A 17,125-nucleotide genomic window follows, 5' to 3' on the forward strand; every position below is an offset into this window, starting at 1 on the left:
GTTGCTTCCAGGTTCTTGCTATTGTGAACAATGCTGCGATAAACATATGTGAGCAGGTATAAATAAAGTTTTATTGGAACACAGTCATACCAGTTGTGTATTGTCAATACTGATGCTTTAGGGTTACAATGGGAGAGTTGAGTGGTTGCTATGGTGACCATGGCACCCAGAAGCCTAAAGTAATTACTGTCTAGCCCTTTATAGAAAAAATGTAGCAAACCTTGTCCAGAACCCCTGTGCAGGGAACCACAGGTCTTTTGCAGGACTTTCTGGCCTGTTGTTAGCTTCTGTTCCCTGCTGTGGACCCTGTCACTGAGCATGCACTTTGAGAATATGTGTTCTCCCAAGTTCCTGGGAGCAGCCTGCTGGGCTCTACCCACCTGATGCCCCTCAACAGAAGGGCTTTGAGATGCAGGCTCTGCACACTCACAGGCTAAGAGAGAGTGTCCTGCTCTCTTAGCCTTCACGTGGGCTCCAGGTTGAGCTAGGTAAGACTCCCCAAGGTTCTTTTGGCTCCCCTTTCTTTTCCCCATGCCTCCAATCAGCTGCCAGCCCTGAGGCCTCTCACATGGGACTTGTCCTTGGTGCTAAACCAGCACTGGCCTGCAGAAGCCACGTGTATCACCAGGACTGTTGAAATTGCCTCAGCAGTCTCTCCTCACTCCATGCTATCTACACTGTACTGCCAGAGTAACATTGCTAAAGGCTGCTCCTTCTCAAGAACCTCTGAAGCCACATGGTATCCCACCTCTTCCCCCGGGGTGATCTGAATTCTCCCTCTACTGTGCTTCCCCGACACCACCCCTCACCCCTGTTTGCTCTTGGAGTGTTGTGACCTCTCTTCTCCCAAGACTAACCCTAACCCTTGTTGCATCCCAGGTGTGTTTTCCCCCATATACAGTTAAGTGAGTGTTCTCATTCACTTGAACCCTCTGCAACCCTATTACATTACCCTGTTGTAGGTAGTGTTGTTACTGGATTGTTTCGTTTTCCCAACTCCAGATTATAAACTCCTACAGGGCAGGGATGTCTCTTAGTCATAGTTACTTTTTTTGTACCTCCCACAGAACAGGCACTCGGTGTGTGGAATTGAATTTGAAGCCCAAGCCACACAGAGCATGCCCACCAGCAGTGTGGCTGGCATGTGTACCTACTGTGCGCCAGCTGCTCTGACATATAACCTCATTAATGTTTACAGAATCAAGTATTGTTATTCTCACGACACAGGTGTGGAAACAGGCTCAGGAAGATTGTCTTGACCGAGTGCTGTCAAAGCAAGGTTGGAACTGGCTCCCCTGCTTCATAGCTGCACTATTATGAGCAGACATGGTGTAGAAGTCCATGTGCACACATGTATCTGGACATGCACATGCACACACCTCTACTAGGTAACCTGGGGAGCTTTGAAAATACAGCTGCCTAGGTCTATCTCTCACAGATTATATCAGAGACTTGCTGGTGGGTGGTGGTAGGGCAAGCACTGGTGTCTTTCAGAAGCTCAGGTGATTCCAGTCCGGGTCCAGGTCCCACTGCCAGGCTAGAGTGAGAAGGTAGACACACCTCTGGGAGAGCGTCTAAACTGCTGCTGCTCCTAAGAACTTGGCTTCTTATTAAGCGAGTGCTTGATAACCTTGCCCCTGGTTGGTATCTTTTGAAGGTAAAGAAGGGCTAATGTGTACTCGGCCATGGCCTCTGGGTACTCCCTGTCTTATGGCATTTCTGACTACAGGGGCTTAAGTTTTCTCTTTTGGACTGGAACCTCATAGATGCAGTTGACCTGAGCAGGACTCCAGCACCTTAAGAGGTGAACCTCCCAAAAATACGACCTGCCATTTCACCAGATGAAGAGTGAGTGTCTCCATGAGCTTGGAATGAGGAGGAAGTACTTTCAATTTATACATAACAGACAAACTCTACTCTTTTGAATGGAGCAGGATGTTGAGAAATCCAGTAGGCAGAGGTTCTTTAAGTGGGGTCCCCTGATCTGCAGCATCAGCATCACCTGGGAGCTTGTTAGAAATGCAGATTTTTAGACCCCAGACCTGCTGATTCAAATCTCTGGGCTTGGAGCCCCACAGTGCAATACCCTCTGGGGGTGATTTTGCTTTTGGTAAAGGTTGAGAAACTGTGTTCCAGATTGACAGTGAATATGTGCTTGGATGGTCAGTGGTACTCATCCCTGGTTGGGCATCAGAGGTGCTGCTGGCTTTATAAAACATTATCTCAGAGTTTGGGAAGCCATATTTTTAAAAAGTGCTCCAGGACATTCTGAAGTACAAGCAGATTTTAAATAAAACCATGGTAAGCCGGGCGCAGTGGCTCAAACCTGTAATCCCAGCATTTTGGGAGGCCTAGGCGAGAGGATTGTCTGAGCCTAGGGGTTTGAGACCAGCCTGGGCAATTTGGTGAGACCTCGACTCTACAGTATATCAACAACAAAAAAAATTATCCAGGCATGGTAGTGCACACCTGTAGTTCTGGCTACTTGGAAGGCTGAGGTGGACGGAGTTCTTGAGCCCAGCGGGTCAACGCTGGGTGGCCATGAGCGTGCCACTGCACTCCAGCCTGGGCAACAGAGTGAGACTCTGCCTCAGAAACATAAAAAAATAAAAAGATCATGGTAGTAGAAACCAGATAAATACTGCATCCTTTTCATAATAACTTCATATCCGACTTGACGCTGGGATAAGGGCACTTCCTCTTTCCTTTTCCTCCTGGAGCTGCTGCTGCTTCTTCATCTCTAATTATCAAGACAGTTTCCATTAGCCCTGTTACCCATTAAGTAAAAACAGTCATTCCCTTTAACTTGCATCTTCCTCATTGCTGGGTTGTTCACTGCCACATAAAAGCCACAAGTGGGTTTTACGGCCTCATGTATACTTAATGAGTCCATCTTCTCAAAATTATGTTTTAAGTGAGTGAAAACATTAGCCTCGGATCTAATTGAGCCACAAGGCATCAATTCCGAATCTTTGCGTGACTTGACTGTTGACCCAGACTGGCGTCACTGAGGCCTGTGGGAGGCCACAGGCGAAGGAGGGAGAGACCCTACTGCTCTTTGTCACCCCTGTGGGTTGCTCTGCAAAGAGCAGGTGTGAGCTGGGACAGGAGCTGCAGGCGTGGGTGTTATCTGTCTCTAGAAGAGCTGATTATTTTTTGTTTTGCCCACAGCTGTCTCTGCCCCGCCACCCTTATCTGTCATCATAACTGCACACCTGCATGGTATTTTATGACAGGGCACACCTGCTGAAATGGAGCAGTTGTCATGTTTCAGATTTGCTTTCGAGTGCGTGTGTCATTAAGCCCCATGGCAGAAATGAGACCTGGCTTCTGTTCCAACTCTTCCTCCATTTCCATGGTGGAAGTTGCAAAACTGAAGACCCACTAGGCTACTGGAGGTGACTCTCCAGGGGACCGCGCCCAGACATGGCCAGCTGCACTTCTGTATCCAGGCTTCCGGGTATCTCTCAAGACTCACATAAAGGTCTGAGTGAAGTACCCCAAAGCCATCACCTCCCAGGCCTTTAAACTGCCTTCAGTTTAGTTCCCACACTGTGTCACCTATTATAAACCTCTGTTAGATCATTTGTTCCATCATGTTTGTGTTGTGAGTAAATGACTTTGCTTTTACTTGCCCAGACCTTTCAGAGGGAACTTCTTTGGGAGTACTTGAAAGCCAGTTCAATGAGACAGGACTAGCTAAGCTGCTTTTCTTGACAATTGCAAATACTTGGTGTTTGTAAAATAACAATCTAATCTCATAAGGAGGGCCGAGGGAATTGTGAGTTGGCCTTGACTTCATTAGAAAGCAAAGTGGAAACAGGAGTTAGTGCACAGATGTCACATCACTGCTCTGCAGAGCTTGCTTGTGACCAGTGCTGAAGGAGAGACCCCAATGATATACGTCATTGCATTAATGATGTGCTGCTCACCCATGTTAGAATTGCCTGGGCAGCTTTAAAATCATCCTAGGGCTTAGGTTGCTCCCCAGACCAACTGAGTGAGAACTTTGGGTGTGGGGCCCGACATCTGAAATTGGTAGTGCTCCCCTGGTATCTCCAATCTACAATTAGGGTTGTGAACCCACGGGGCTAACGGGGTCTGTTCAAATACGTGGGTTTGAAAATGAGGCTAAGAGAAGTCACCTGGCTACACTGTTCTTTATATAGATGAGAGACAAGTGCTGGTGTATATTTGTATGGGTCCATAGATACACGTGTATGGATATTGCTGAGAGCTTGTGGGTGTTTACAACAGTGTCCATATTTGCACATTTGGAGGCAGGCTAATCCATGTGAAGCTCCTTTCTGCCCTTTCCTTAGGGGACACACCCAGTCAGCAGATCCAGTTCTGTCTCCCCAAAACATGACTCGGCCCTAAAACACCTCCTACATCTTTCCCTGTTCATGGCCTGGCCGTCTTCTCTGCTAGCATTCATTTCTTCATTCTTGCGCCTCCCGTTTGCCACAACTGGTATGATTCTTGCACTTTTAAAACATTTGCTGTTTTCTGGTGCCCGCAGGTACATGGTGATCATAATGGTATTACCTAGCATTTACACATATATATTGTTCCCTCCTGGCATCAGCTCTACAGGATAGCACTTTTACTCCCATTTTATAGATGGGAGGCTAAGCACAGAGTCACTTGGCCAAGGTCACCCAGAGTCAGGATGGACCCATGCAGTGTGTCCCCAGAGCCTCTGCCTCCTGCCCCTCCCTATACACTCCTGCCAAATAGGGAAAGGCTGTTCCCTGCTAACAGCCTTTTCATGCTTTATTCCTAATCTTCACTTCCATCCTGCCAGGCAGATATTATCCCTGTTTTGCAGAATGAAGGCTGGGAGAGCTTAAGCACCTTGATGGATTAAGCTGCTTAATGAAATAATAGCAGGGATTCAAACTAGGTTTTCCTCGGTCACGATCTGCATTCCTTCAACCTCCTGCCCAGGATTGTCTAAATTCAACACATTGGCATTGGCGGATCTTCACCCCACCTTTCCGACTGTTTTGTATTCTGTATTTATTATACAGAGTGTAATACATGTATTAAATCCATGTATTACATGTATTAAATCATGTCACTGGACTGTTGTGCATGCTGTTCCCTTTGCCTGAAGTGCTTGTCCCTGCTCAGTGAGAGCCTCATTCAGCTCGTCATGTCAGATCTCCCATGACAGGGACTCTTGTCTTGCTTCTGCGCCCTTTATGGAACTTACACACAGCAGGAAAGAGAAGCTATCTCAAGAAGCTATATAATAACGTCCCCTCTCTTGGCCCTCCTTGTGTGATATTTGTGTTACCAATGGAACTTCCAGTTGCTTTGTGTTATACATGTATACCTTGGGTACATGTATACCTTGCTGCTAAGGAGCATCTTGAGGCCAGGTGTCCTTTCTTCCTCATTTTTCTCTTTTTTGTCTAGGGCATTGCTGGCCAAACAGCAGATGCACAGTAAATATTTGTTAAACAAATGTAGGGCAGACAAGAATACAAAAAGTGGGGAAAAATCATACAATATTCAGTGGGAGGACCCTTGGCAGAGCTGTAGTTTCTAAAACAGTCAGGTGTATTTGCCAGTGCCTTTAGGGAAACCTGCATTATTTGGAAATTTCCAAAAGGAAGCAAAGAGCTAATGATTATCCTACTGGGCTAATCTTGCTTGTACATATTGCCAACTAGGTTTATAAGTTTTTTAAAATTTATATTCTTTGCTAACTTTCTGTTAAAAAACACCTGGCCCATATGTCTTCCTAGCATGGACTTTATATATAGCGTGTGTATATTGATTGATTGATGTTATTGAGACAGGGTCTTGCTTTTTCACCCAGGCTGGAGCACAGTGGTGCAGTCATAGCTCACTGCAGCCTCAACCTTCCTCACTCAAGCCATCCTCTCACCTCAGCTCCCCAAGTAGCTTGAAATGTAGGCATAGACCACCATGCCCAGCTATTTGATTTTATTTTTTGTAGAGATGGAAGCTTGTCATGCCCAGCTATTTGATTTTATTTTTTGTAGAGATGGGAGCTTGCTATGTTGCCCGGGCTGGACTCAGATTCCTGGGCTCAAGCGAGCCTTTCTTCTAGGCCTCCTAAAGTGCTGGATTACAGGTGTGAGCTATTGTACCCAACTGTACATGCTATACCTTGGGGAGAGTGTGCAAACTGCAGATTTCAGGAGTTTTATAGGACTGCATGGGCCCTCTATGGTGGAGGCTTATGGGGTGGGGGAAATAGTACTTCCAGAAGAAAGGGTAGAACCTTTCAGGATGGAAACAGGTGCCCCCCCACCCCACCCCCGCAAAGGTCTTTGCTACTGGGAAAGTGAATTATTTAACTGTGGAATTAAAATGTTTTTCAGATTCTTCCTGTTTAAATCCATTTGCACAGCTGCCTTTTTTGCATCTAGTACTCAGGCTCAGTGGGAGAGTCCCGGTAGGATAGGGTGTGCTGTGAGCGGGAAGGAGGTCTCCTGGGCATCCCTTTGATTGGTTTTGACATGTCCTCTTCCCCTCCACCCCCCAGGTGAGCGTCCTGACCACCCTGGAGCGCAGGTTCAACCTTCAGAGCGCGGATGTGGGCGTGATCGCCAGCAGCTTCGAGATTGGGAACCTGGCGCTCATCCTCTTCGTGAGTTACTTCGGGGCGCGCGGGCACCGGCCGCGCCTCATTGGCTGCGGCGGCATCGTCATGGCGCTAGGCGCGCTGCTGTCGGCACTGCCCGAGTTCCTCACCCATCAGTACAAGTACGAGGCGGGCGAGATCCGCTGGGGCGCTGAGGGCCGCGATGTGTGTGCTGCCAACGGCTCCGATGGCAACGAGGGGCCCGACCCCGACCTCATCTGCCGCAACCGCACGGCCACCAACATGATGTACTTGCTGCTCATTGGGGCCCAGGTGCTCCTGGGCATCGGTGCTACCCCCGTGCAACCCCTGGGGGTCTCCTACATCGACGACCACGTGCGGAGGAAGGACTCCTCACTCTACATAGGTAGGAGCTTCCCTCCCTGGTGTTGGTTAGCAACAGAGTGTGTTGAACATAGATGGAAAGGGAGGCTGGTGAATTCTGATGTTGCCAGAATTCTGGTTCACAGAGTTGACTGCACCTCTCTGGGGTGTTGAAAATTACTGATCCCTGGGTTTCACTTCCAGAAAGTCTGGTGCACTTAGTGTCGGGTTCAACTAGGTGTTTCTCACGTGCAGCCGAATTTGAGCTCCACTAGGCTAGAGCACTAACAAGCCTTGAATGGGAAGCAATGACCAGGAAGAGTTTTCGGTTTATCTGGTTTTTATGTGTATACTTGGGGTGTACATATTGGAGACCCCGGCTTTTAAGAGTCAAAACGATCTCCAGTCATTTCCTGTTGCAGCTCAAAAGGAGAGGTGATTGCATTGCCAGCATTTGGTATAATTCCAACGTGGTGACTTTTAGTAATTTTTCAACAATGAGGGTATGCACAGGAACTGGATATTTAGAAAGAAATAAGGTATTTGTGTTTTTTAAAAACTATTTTGAACTTCCATGGTTTATATAGGAAGGATGGAAGCAACTAGCAAGTCTGAGGTTAAGAAACACTTCAGTGCCGAGTTGCTCATGTGGCATACATCATCCTCAGTCGCTGCTTGTGGGCACTGTTGGGTGGTCATTTGTAGGGTGAGGGCTGGCCTACTCAGCATCTCCAGCCTTTGTTTACGAAGTATAACTGTGTCTCCCATCCACTGTTGGATTGTTCTAACATGTCTCCAGTCACTGTGTTTTAAGCTTTGAGAATATTACCTCTAACTGGGGAAGATTTGTGCCTCCTGAAGCAGTATGCCTTGAGGTATAAAGTTAATTATATTATGGAGGTTTAAGTTAAAATAGAATTTGAATTGAATTTGACATAAAGCTTCCTACTTGTCAAGCTTTGAACTTTCCTAGATAGGAGGTTTGAAACCCGGTACACACTGGAATGCTGATTTTCCTCTGTTTCTTTCTCTCCCAGCTATGGGGTAGATGCCTTTATTGATCAGATGTGTAACAGGTAGGTGTTTCAGCTTTCTGTGAGGAGGCTCTGAGCAGGAAAGGTAGATTATGTGCTTTCCCATCCAGGGCAATGGAACACCAATCCCTTTGATTGGTTTTGACATGTCCTCTTCCCCTCCACCCCCCAGGTGAGCGTCCTGACCACCCTGGAGCGCAGGTTCAACCTTCAGAGCGCAGGTTTAACCTTCAGAGCCTAGTCACAACCTACCTATAGAACATAAAGTCGAGGAGATGGCAGCTCAGGCCAAAGATGATTATGGTTTCCATTATTGTGTCTGTGAGTGGGTATGGTGGGGGTGGGGGACTAAGGAAATCATTTGACTTTTGTTGCCTTTAAGGCTTGAGTGAAAGTCGCTCCATGTGAATGTTTTGCAGACCAGGACATGGGTGATAGCATGTAGTCAAAAAGGTCTCCTGAGGTTCAGCCAGCTGATTGGTCTCTAACTTGATTGATGCTTCCATAGGACTCTGAGAGAGTTGTTTTCTGATAGCAAAAACAGGAAGTATATAAATCAGAGCACAGGGAATGAAATGAGCAGTGAAAAGCTGAGTTCTTGTCTCTTTCAATAAAATCAAGTAGAAAAATTTCTCCCCGGTATCCTTCCTGAAGTCATACCAGTGTTAAATTGCCTGTGCTTGGGTCTTCCAGCAGCAGTCTTTGAGCCTTCTTCTAGAAGTACTCCTCGATGAGTTAGGCCATACTATTTCCCCCCACGGGATGGAGCTTGCTTTGTATGTGCAAAGCTTTAGGAGGTATTTTGGTTTTGTGTGTAGCAATGTGGGAAGCAGAGGTATGGACAGAAGGGCTGACCATTTGAGGCAGGGAGCCTTCTTGAATTTTGAGGTCTTGTCTATGAGATTTGTATTGAGTCTTTGGCAGAAAGAATTGCTCAGCCAAATTTATATTTGGGTACCCAATTTCTTTATGATTGTTAAGTAGTCAGAGAGTTTGGAGAGTGTCTGTTTGCATGGTGCATGGACATTTTGGTGGCCCTGGTACATATGACCAAATTCTAAAATGCACATGGCCTTGGAGATGGCCTCTCTAAGTCTCTCATAACTAGTTTCTAAGTCTATCCAAGTTACTGTGAAGTTCATAATTTTGACTTAGAGTCTATAATACTGAATGATCTATCACAAAAACAAAGAACTGAGTCCCGCATGTTATCACTCATAAGCAGACCTTGAACAATTATCATAAAATTATAAGAAAGGAATTGGCAGTAGTTGGAAACTGCTGGAGAGGGAGAAGGGCAGTGGGATTGGCAGTAGTGGGAAATTGCGGGGAGGGGGTCATCAATAAGGGTACCTGCATAATGAACATTTGTATTCCTAATTCTGAATTGTACCCCACACCTTCAAAATTAAACATTAAAAAAAAATGTTAGAAAACAAAAACAAAACTGGTTTCATGGATTTGTGTTTATAGGGAACAGCAGAGAACAAGCCTTCTGCACATATGGGCCTCAGTAGGTGACCTTTTGGCCTGGCATGGTGGCTCATACCTGTAATCCCAGCACTTTGGGAGGCCAAGACCAGAGGATTGCTTGAGCTCGGGAATTTGAGACCACCTAGGCAACATAATGAATCTTCATCTCTACAAAAATAAAACAATTAGCTGAATGTGGTGGCTCATGCCTGTAGTCCCAGCTACTTGAGAGGCTGAGGTAGAAGGATTGCCTGAGCCCAGGTGGTTGAGGCTACAGTGAATGGTGATCATGCTAGGGCACTCCAACCTGGGTGACAGAGTGAGACTCTGACTCAAAAAGAAAAAAAGGTAGCTTTTTATTCTGTGCACAGCTTGAATTCTCTAGAAACAATTTAAGAAGACCATAGCATAGGCAAAACATAACTAGTTTATTCATTTATTGTACAGCCATAAAAAAGTGTTTGTGATCATGAGAATATTTCAGCATTTATCTCCTCTAATAGGACTCTAGTTCCTAAAGCCACTTAACTTTGCTCAGATAGTATTTGGAAGAGCCCACTAAACAGGACTGGTAAGAATTTATGGCTTTTTAACTTGCTGCAGAGAAGAAGAAAGTCTCAAGGGCCTGATGCCGAGACTGTGAGTGTAAATGTGGGCCCACTGGGATGGAATGACATGTGTACCTCTGGTTCCAGCTCCTGCAAAGCTGGTCTAGAGGAGGCCCATAACCAACTGTCTGATCATATGCCTAAAAATGTGATACTGGATTGGAGACTGCATGGATTATAAGTATTACACACATAAAACATGAACTTGTTCACGAGCTAATTCTTTCCTGTGGATGTCAAGAGGGAAAGCAGTGTCAACACGCCCTGCTTAGGTTGCAGGTCACTGATGGCGAGACCTGCCCCTGGGTTGCCTCCACAGTGAGTCATCACTGGGTGTTATTTGCACATCTATGGCCATGTCGTAGATCCCACTACAGCCAGGGGAAAAGGGAAGTATACTATCTTGATCCAAACTGATATTTTCTACTGAAATGACTTATTTACTTTGGCTTCTTGTGACTGAGTGACTGCCAAACTTCTGGATTCCTGGATGGACCATTCACAAGGGACTCCTCTGACTGGCACCATTCTCAGCCAGTCCTTTCCAGTACGGGGTGGGAGCCCAGGGAGCTCATTACCAGGGGACCAAACTGGATGAATGGGGACTCAGCTCTGCTGGCAGGCTTTTTTCTACGGCACCATGTGGCGCCCAGACTCAAAGTACAGCCAGAAAGTGACCCGTGGGTGGCACGTGGCACTCTTTGTTCCTAGAGGGACTGCACGCGCAGGGTGGCAGTGGAAACTGTTTGGCCCCTACTGGGGTCCAAGAATCAGTCACTTGGGAGTCTAGTCATGCCTCCAGCTCCATGTTGTGACCTTCCATTAGCCCAGTTTTCTTTGCTGTCCTTCTGTTTCTCCAAGTTCAAAACACAAGTTGTATTTACTTTTTATGAGTGTATAAGTAGAATGATGTAATGGTCTGACTGTGTCCTTTTATTAGGTTGCTACATCATTTGGTTGGTGCCTTTCTTTTTTTCTAAGGAGGAAATAGGTGAAATGAGAGTGGTAAAGATTTTTTAAATAACTTTATTCCAGTTAAAACATGTTCACTGTTTATAATTTTGGAAGTATAGAAAAAGAATAATTAGAGAATAGTTACTCTTAGGCTTATAGTGTGTATAATTCTAATCTTTTTTCCTACATTGTATGCTTATCTACAAAAATGTATTTATGATAAACAATGTTTTGTAATTTCATTTCTCTGAATATTTCATGAGCATTTCTCCATGTTACTATATTTTCTTGTATAACATCACTGCATACATAATATTCCTTTGTGGATGTATAACATAATATTTAATGTTTTCTATAGCTGGATGTGGGTTTTTAAATTTTTTGCTGTTATAAACAAAGCAGACAGGTGAGGTTAAGTAACTTACCCAAGATCATTTAGTGGTATGGAGTGAGGGTCTGGGTCTGAGAGTGATGCTTATTTTAGGTACCTCTGGGATCTGCTCGCAAGGTCTGGAAGGGGTCTCAGGTGTGGTGGGTGGTCCAGGGGGTCACATGCAAGTCAGGGCATTCCATGCAACAGCCTGAAGCCTTCAGGAAATAAAAATTGCAGGAGCCAGGAAGGTGGGAAGACAGCAGAGTGCCTCAAATCCAAAGAGAGGGGTGCTACTGGATTGGAGAGTGAATGTCAGAGCCAGAATGGAGAGTTGGGGGTAGGATGGAGAGAGAAGAGGATGGTCCTAGCTAGCAGTTCAGTTCTGGGTTCTGGAAAGATGCTGTGCTCCTGTTTCATAGTGCTCTGAGTAGAGATGGGGGCAGATAAGAGCTTAGACTTCTGGGGCAGGAGCAGCTGATTTGTTTCATCTTCTACTTACCTGTCTCCAGCAATATGGATGCCATGCCCTCACATGTTGTTTATTTCGTTTTTGAACTTCAGCAGCCATATGTTGTGTTAGAAATAAGCCTCCTTACAACTTCCCACACCCTGGTTCTGGTTCTGCCGTCTGGGTCCACTATGAAAAATTCTGATCCTGCTTCCATATTTTGATGACTCTCCAATCCCCAAACAATTAAGCACTAACCTATCATGGGTAAGTGATGGGAATGGGGGAAGGGTGGAGGCTAAAGCTTAATTCTTTGGGGCTAAGATCTTCGTTCCTTACTTGATGGAGTTTCCTACCACACTGCTGCTGTCATTTCCCTCTTACAGAGAGATACCAAGGACTAGGGAGCTCATTACCAGTGGACAAAACCAGATTAATGGAGGATGTGGGATACGGGCACTATATGGTGTGCTAAGGCTGCCCTAACAAAATACCACAGACTTGATGGCTTAAACAACCAAAGAATATTTTCTCATAGTCCTAGAGGCTGAAAGTCTAAGATTAAGGTGTTGACAGGATTGGTTTCCTGGGAGGTCTCTCTCCTTAGCTTACAGATGGCTGCCTTCTCCCTGTGTTCTCATATGGTCTTTCCTGTGTGCACATCCTTGTGTCTCTGTGTTCAAGTTTTCTCTTAAAAAGACACCTACCAGGTTGGATTAGGGCCCACCCCATGAACTCATTTAACCTTAATTACCTCTTTAAAGGCCCTATCTCCAAATATGGTCATATACTAAAGTTCTTAGAGGTTCAGGCTTCAATATATAAATTTGGGGGAGGGCAAATTCAACCCACAACAGACACCAAACAGATCAGTTTCAAACCAAAACAGACTCCTGCCTCTTTTGCCCTAACTTTTCTATAAGGAAATACATTGTCGTTTTTTTGCCCCTAAGTACTTGAGGAATTATTTAAGGATGCAATTAAAAAAAAAAACAAACCTTTAAAATTTGAAATAATTACAGAATCGTAAGTTGTTACAAAAATATAGTAGGGAAGTCCTCTGTACCCTTCATCTGGTTTTGTCCAGTGTCATGTCACGCATAACTATAGTAGAATAGCAAAATCAGGAAATTAACATTGGTACATTCCTTAGAGTTTATTCAGATTTCACTAGTATTATATGCACTCATTTGTGTGTCTCTCTGTGTGTAGTTCTGTGTAATTATATCTCATGTGGGGATGATGTAGTTTAAAAATGCGATTGGGATCAAGACAAAACCAAAAATTTTTGTATGTGTGTGTCATATTTCACTCTGACCTCCTGGGCTCAAGGTGATCCTTCCACTTCAGCATCCCAAGTAGCTGACTATAGGCGTGCGCCACCATGCCTGGCTCATTGATTTTTATTTTATTTTATGTTTTTGTAGAGATGAGCTTTCTCCATATTGCCTAGGCTGGTCTGGAACTCTTGGGCTCAAGCAATACTCTTGCCTTGGCCCCCCAAAGTGCTGGGATTACAAGCATAAGCCACAGTACCTGACCCAAAACTAGATAATTTTGAGTCTTATGAATATGTCAGACACACACACACATACATACATACACGAAGACACAGAGACAGAGGGAAGACTGTCAGATTCTCCTGAGAATGGCTGTTCTAGGAAGAATGAGAGCTGACTGGAGGAAAGAGGTCTTTGAGAAGAGCTTCCTGCAGAGGGTCCTTCTACATTTCCAGGGAGGGGGAAACCCTTGCAGAGTTCCTGAATACACAAAATTCGTGCTCTGAGTTCAGTGGCACACAAATTAGACACAAATGTGTCATGTTTTCTTTGTTTATCACTAATATTGAAACCCAGTGCAGCCCTTCATGTCCCAGTTAATGATGCAAAGAGAATTATTCTCAGATTTCCTCTGCCAAGTGTTTGTTTAGTGCAAAGGTCATATGAATACCAGCCAGCAACCAAAGAGAACCAAATTTCTTTTTAGACCCTTGGGAGCAAAGAGTTATTTTGCCTCTGATGAGTTTTTATTTTAACTTGACATTGGGTAAAATGTGTTTTAACTCTCCAAAGAGTGTGGGTCGGGTATGGATCAAATACACTGTGACTGTAGTTCATCTGAAAAAATAATTAAAAAGCCATCCCTCATGGGAGCAAGCATAGCTCATTATAGTCTTGCAACTTCATTGATATTGAAGTTGCCTTCATTAATTTCTTTTTCTAAAATAAATGACACTGTCAAAGTGGTCAATTTGTTTTGGCCATATTCCATTCCCTCTCCCCAGCTGCTGGTCACATGCCGTTTTCAGTGTGTTTTTAGTAACGTGCTAGGAAACGCACCTGTGGCTCTTATCTGGTGCTTCCATATTGCCTGGGCTGGTAGGTGTTTCTCATTCATTTGCAGCTGCCCATAACTCACTCCCTGTGTTTCATAGAATCACTGCCTGCTCGCTGCCTGGGTGACCTTGGACAGGACTCAGTGTGGGCTCTGGCTTCCAGCATTCTTGAAATCAAATACTGGTCCCTCTATAGGCCTTCTTCCTGGGTTTTCGACGAGTTTCCAGTTGCCCTGAGTCTGTTACCTTATCAGTAAAATGAAGGTGGGGTCTACTTCACTCGGCTTTCCTTTGAGTTGGAGTCTCACTCTGTCGCCCAGACTGGAGTGCAGTGGCCGCTCCCAGCCACCGGAGCCTCAACCTGCTGGTCTCTGGCGATCCTTCCACCTCAGCCTTCTAAGTAGCCAGAATTGCAGGTATGTGCTACCACGCCCGGCTGATTTTTTTTTTTTTTTTGGATTTATTGTGGAGACTCATCTCATCTCGAACCCGTGGGCTCAGGCAATCCACTCACCTCAGCCTCCCAAACGGCTTTCCTTAAATATCAGATATTGTGTATATCGTGGGGATCAGTAAATGCTGTTCATCATTATGGTCACAGCATCTCCGTTTCCAGATGTAGAGGTTGGGACATGGATAAGTGATTGACTTGTCTAAACTTGGAGTGTGGGTAGATCTTTTGACAAGGGTCCCAGAAACCTGATTTTCAGCCTGGGATGTAATCCATTTTGTAAAGCTAAGCACAGCAACCTCTTCAGTCTTGAATTATACCAGCCGGCTCTTCTTTTCCTGCAGACCCCCTTCTGTGGCTCATCTCAAAGTACATGAAGTGGTGGAACTTTCCCAGGCAGCAGGGGAGCCAGTTTGTATTAATTTGGAGGCACCCCAGAGTATCGCCATTGCCTCAGTGTGATATATTGACTGGCTTTTTGGATTAGCATGTTCTTAATTTGGAAGCATATTGGTTCACTTTTTTAAAAGAATTTATTATTGTATTAGTAAAATTGGGGAAAATAAAAATAAGAAAACATAAACAATTTATAATCTAGATATCCATAGAAAATTACTGTCAAGCTAGGCACAGTGGCTGAGGTCTGTAATCTCAGTTATTTGGGATACTGAGGTGGGAGGAGCACTTGAGCCCAGGAATTCAAAGCTGCAGTGAGTTAGGGTTACGCCACTGCTCTCCAGTTTGGGTGACAGAGCAAATCCTGTCCCAGGGAGGGAGGAAGGAAGGGAGGGAAAGAAAAAAAAAGGGAGAGAGAAAGGAAAGAAAGAAAATTAGGATCAGTATTTTTGGCTGGGTGCAGTGCTCACACCTGTCCCAGCACTTTGGGAAGCCAAGACGAGAGCATTGCCTGAGCCCAAGGGTTCGAAACCAGTCTGGGCAACTTGACGAGACCTTGTCTATACAATAAATCAAAAATCAACCAGGCATGGTGGTGTGTGCCTGTAGTTCCTGCTACTTGGAAGGCTGAGGCAGAAGGATGGCCTGAACCCAGAGGGTCAAGGCTCCAGTGGCCATGAGCGTGCCACTGCACTCCAGCCTGGACAACAGAGTGAGACTCCAATTCAAAACAAAACAAACCAAAAAAACCCAGAAAGATAGACAGAAAGGAAGAAAATTACTATCAATATTTTAGATATATTTTATTAAGCCTTTTTTTCCCTTTGTATATATTTTTACTTAAGAACATACTATAAGTCAACCTGCTTTTAAAAAATCAATTGGCATATGTAACTTTTTTCTATATCATAAATGATATCTATATTATTCTAGATAATTGCATACTATTTTGTTAATCTAAAAATACTGGAATTTACTTATTGGGCATTTAGGAGATAAACATCTTGGTGGCTTTAGCCTCATCCATATTTGCTGAAAACTTTAAAAGCTCAGGTTAGTTCAGATAGATTTAGTGTTAGTGGAAAGCCTGACTTTTGGCCTTCCTGTGACTTCTTCCAGAAGATAAACGAGTGAGACCTAGGAATATCATGCAAACAGGCTTGTGCTGGCCGTGAATGTTGGCACCCTTGTTTTGTAAGCCTCTTCCAGATCTGCCGCTCAGGGTTTGCAATCTTAAGTGCTACAGGGGGTCAACTAACAAATTAGAAAAGCAGATAGTGTGGAGCCTGGGGAGCTGGCACTTGCCTGGTCCTTTGTCATTTGTTACCCTGTGGGAATGCAAAATTAGCGTTTTCAGATCTTCTGATTGTTAAGAGAGACTGGAAATTTATATTTTTCAAGTGTACTGAATTGCCAACTCGTTGAAATCTTTTCCAAACCTTTTGCGGGTCAATGTCAGGTAGGTCAACTTGGACATGTAGATATAACATGCCATTTGGGGCACTTTGCTCCTGACTGTTAATTTCAGTTTAGGTGAAGGGGATGGAGGTCCTTGTGCCCACACAGAATGCCATGACAGAAATGAGAGAACACCTAAAGCTGAGTTGGCCCTTCGTGGGCTGTTTTGTTCGATGCTTTGTCTACTGCTTCATGAGAATGGAAATCCCAAAATGGAAAAGAAACTAAGCAATTTTTCCAAACTAAGCATGGCAAGATGATAAAAGATACTGTTCGTGGTCCCTAAAGGGTGCACTGGCATGCAGAAACTGATGCCATTATGGGCAAGTTGGAGTCTGCAGATATTGACTTTATGTATGAGAACATCTTTGCAAAGAAACTTTAGAACGTGACTTCAAAATGTTTGATAGATGAGATACAGGACTGGAGAGGCCCAGGATGACCTAGAGAAAGGTGAAAATGCATGCGAGGGAATTTTCTTTTTTTTTTTTTTTTTGAGTTGGAATCTCACTCTGTCGCCCAGACTGGAGTGCAGTGGCTGCTCCCGGCCACCGCAGCCTCGACCTGCTGGGCTCCAGCGATCCTTCCGCCTCAGCCTTCCAAGTAGCTGGAATTACAGGCATGCGCTACCACGCCCAGCTGATTTTTT

General features: G+C 44.9%; 1 protein-coding gene across 1 annotated transcript in view; it reads left to right on the forward strand.

The window, feature by feature from the left end:
- SLCO3A1 (solute carrier organic anion transporter family member 3A1) overlaps positions 1-17,125 on the forward strand; it is a 280,491-nt gene that overhangs the window by 22,877 nt on the left and 240,489 nt on the right. Inside the window, exon 2 of the mRNA XM_008050578.2 lies at positions 6,524-6,989. Coding sequence (XP_008048769.2) covers positions 6,524-6,989 — 466 coding nt within the window. The remainder of the gene's footprint in view (positions 1-6,523; positions 6,990-17,125) is intronic.

This window comes from Carlito syrichta, unplaced genomic scaffold (genome assembly GCF_000164805.1).
Source record: "Carlito syrichta isolate Samal-C Ts95f unplaced genomic scaffold, Tarsius_syrichta-2.0.1 Scaffold61181, whole genome shotgun sequence".
Taxonomy (NCBI): domain Eukaryota; kingdom Metazoa; phylum Chordata; class Mammalia; order Primates; family Tarsiidae; genus Carlito; species Carlito syrichta.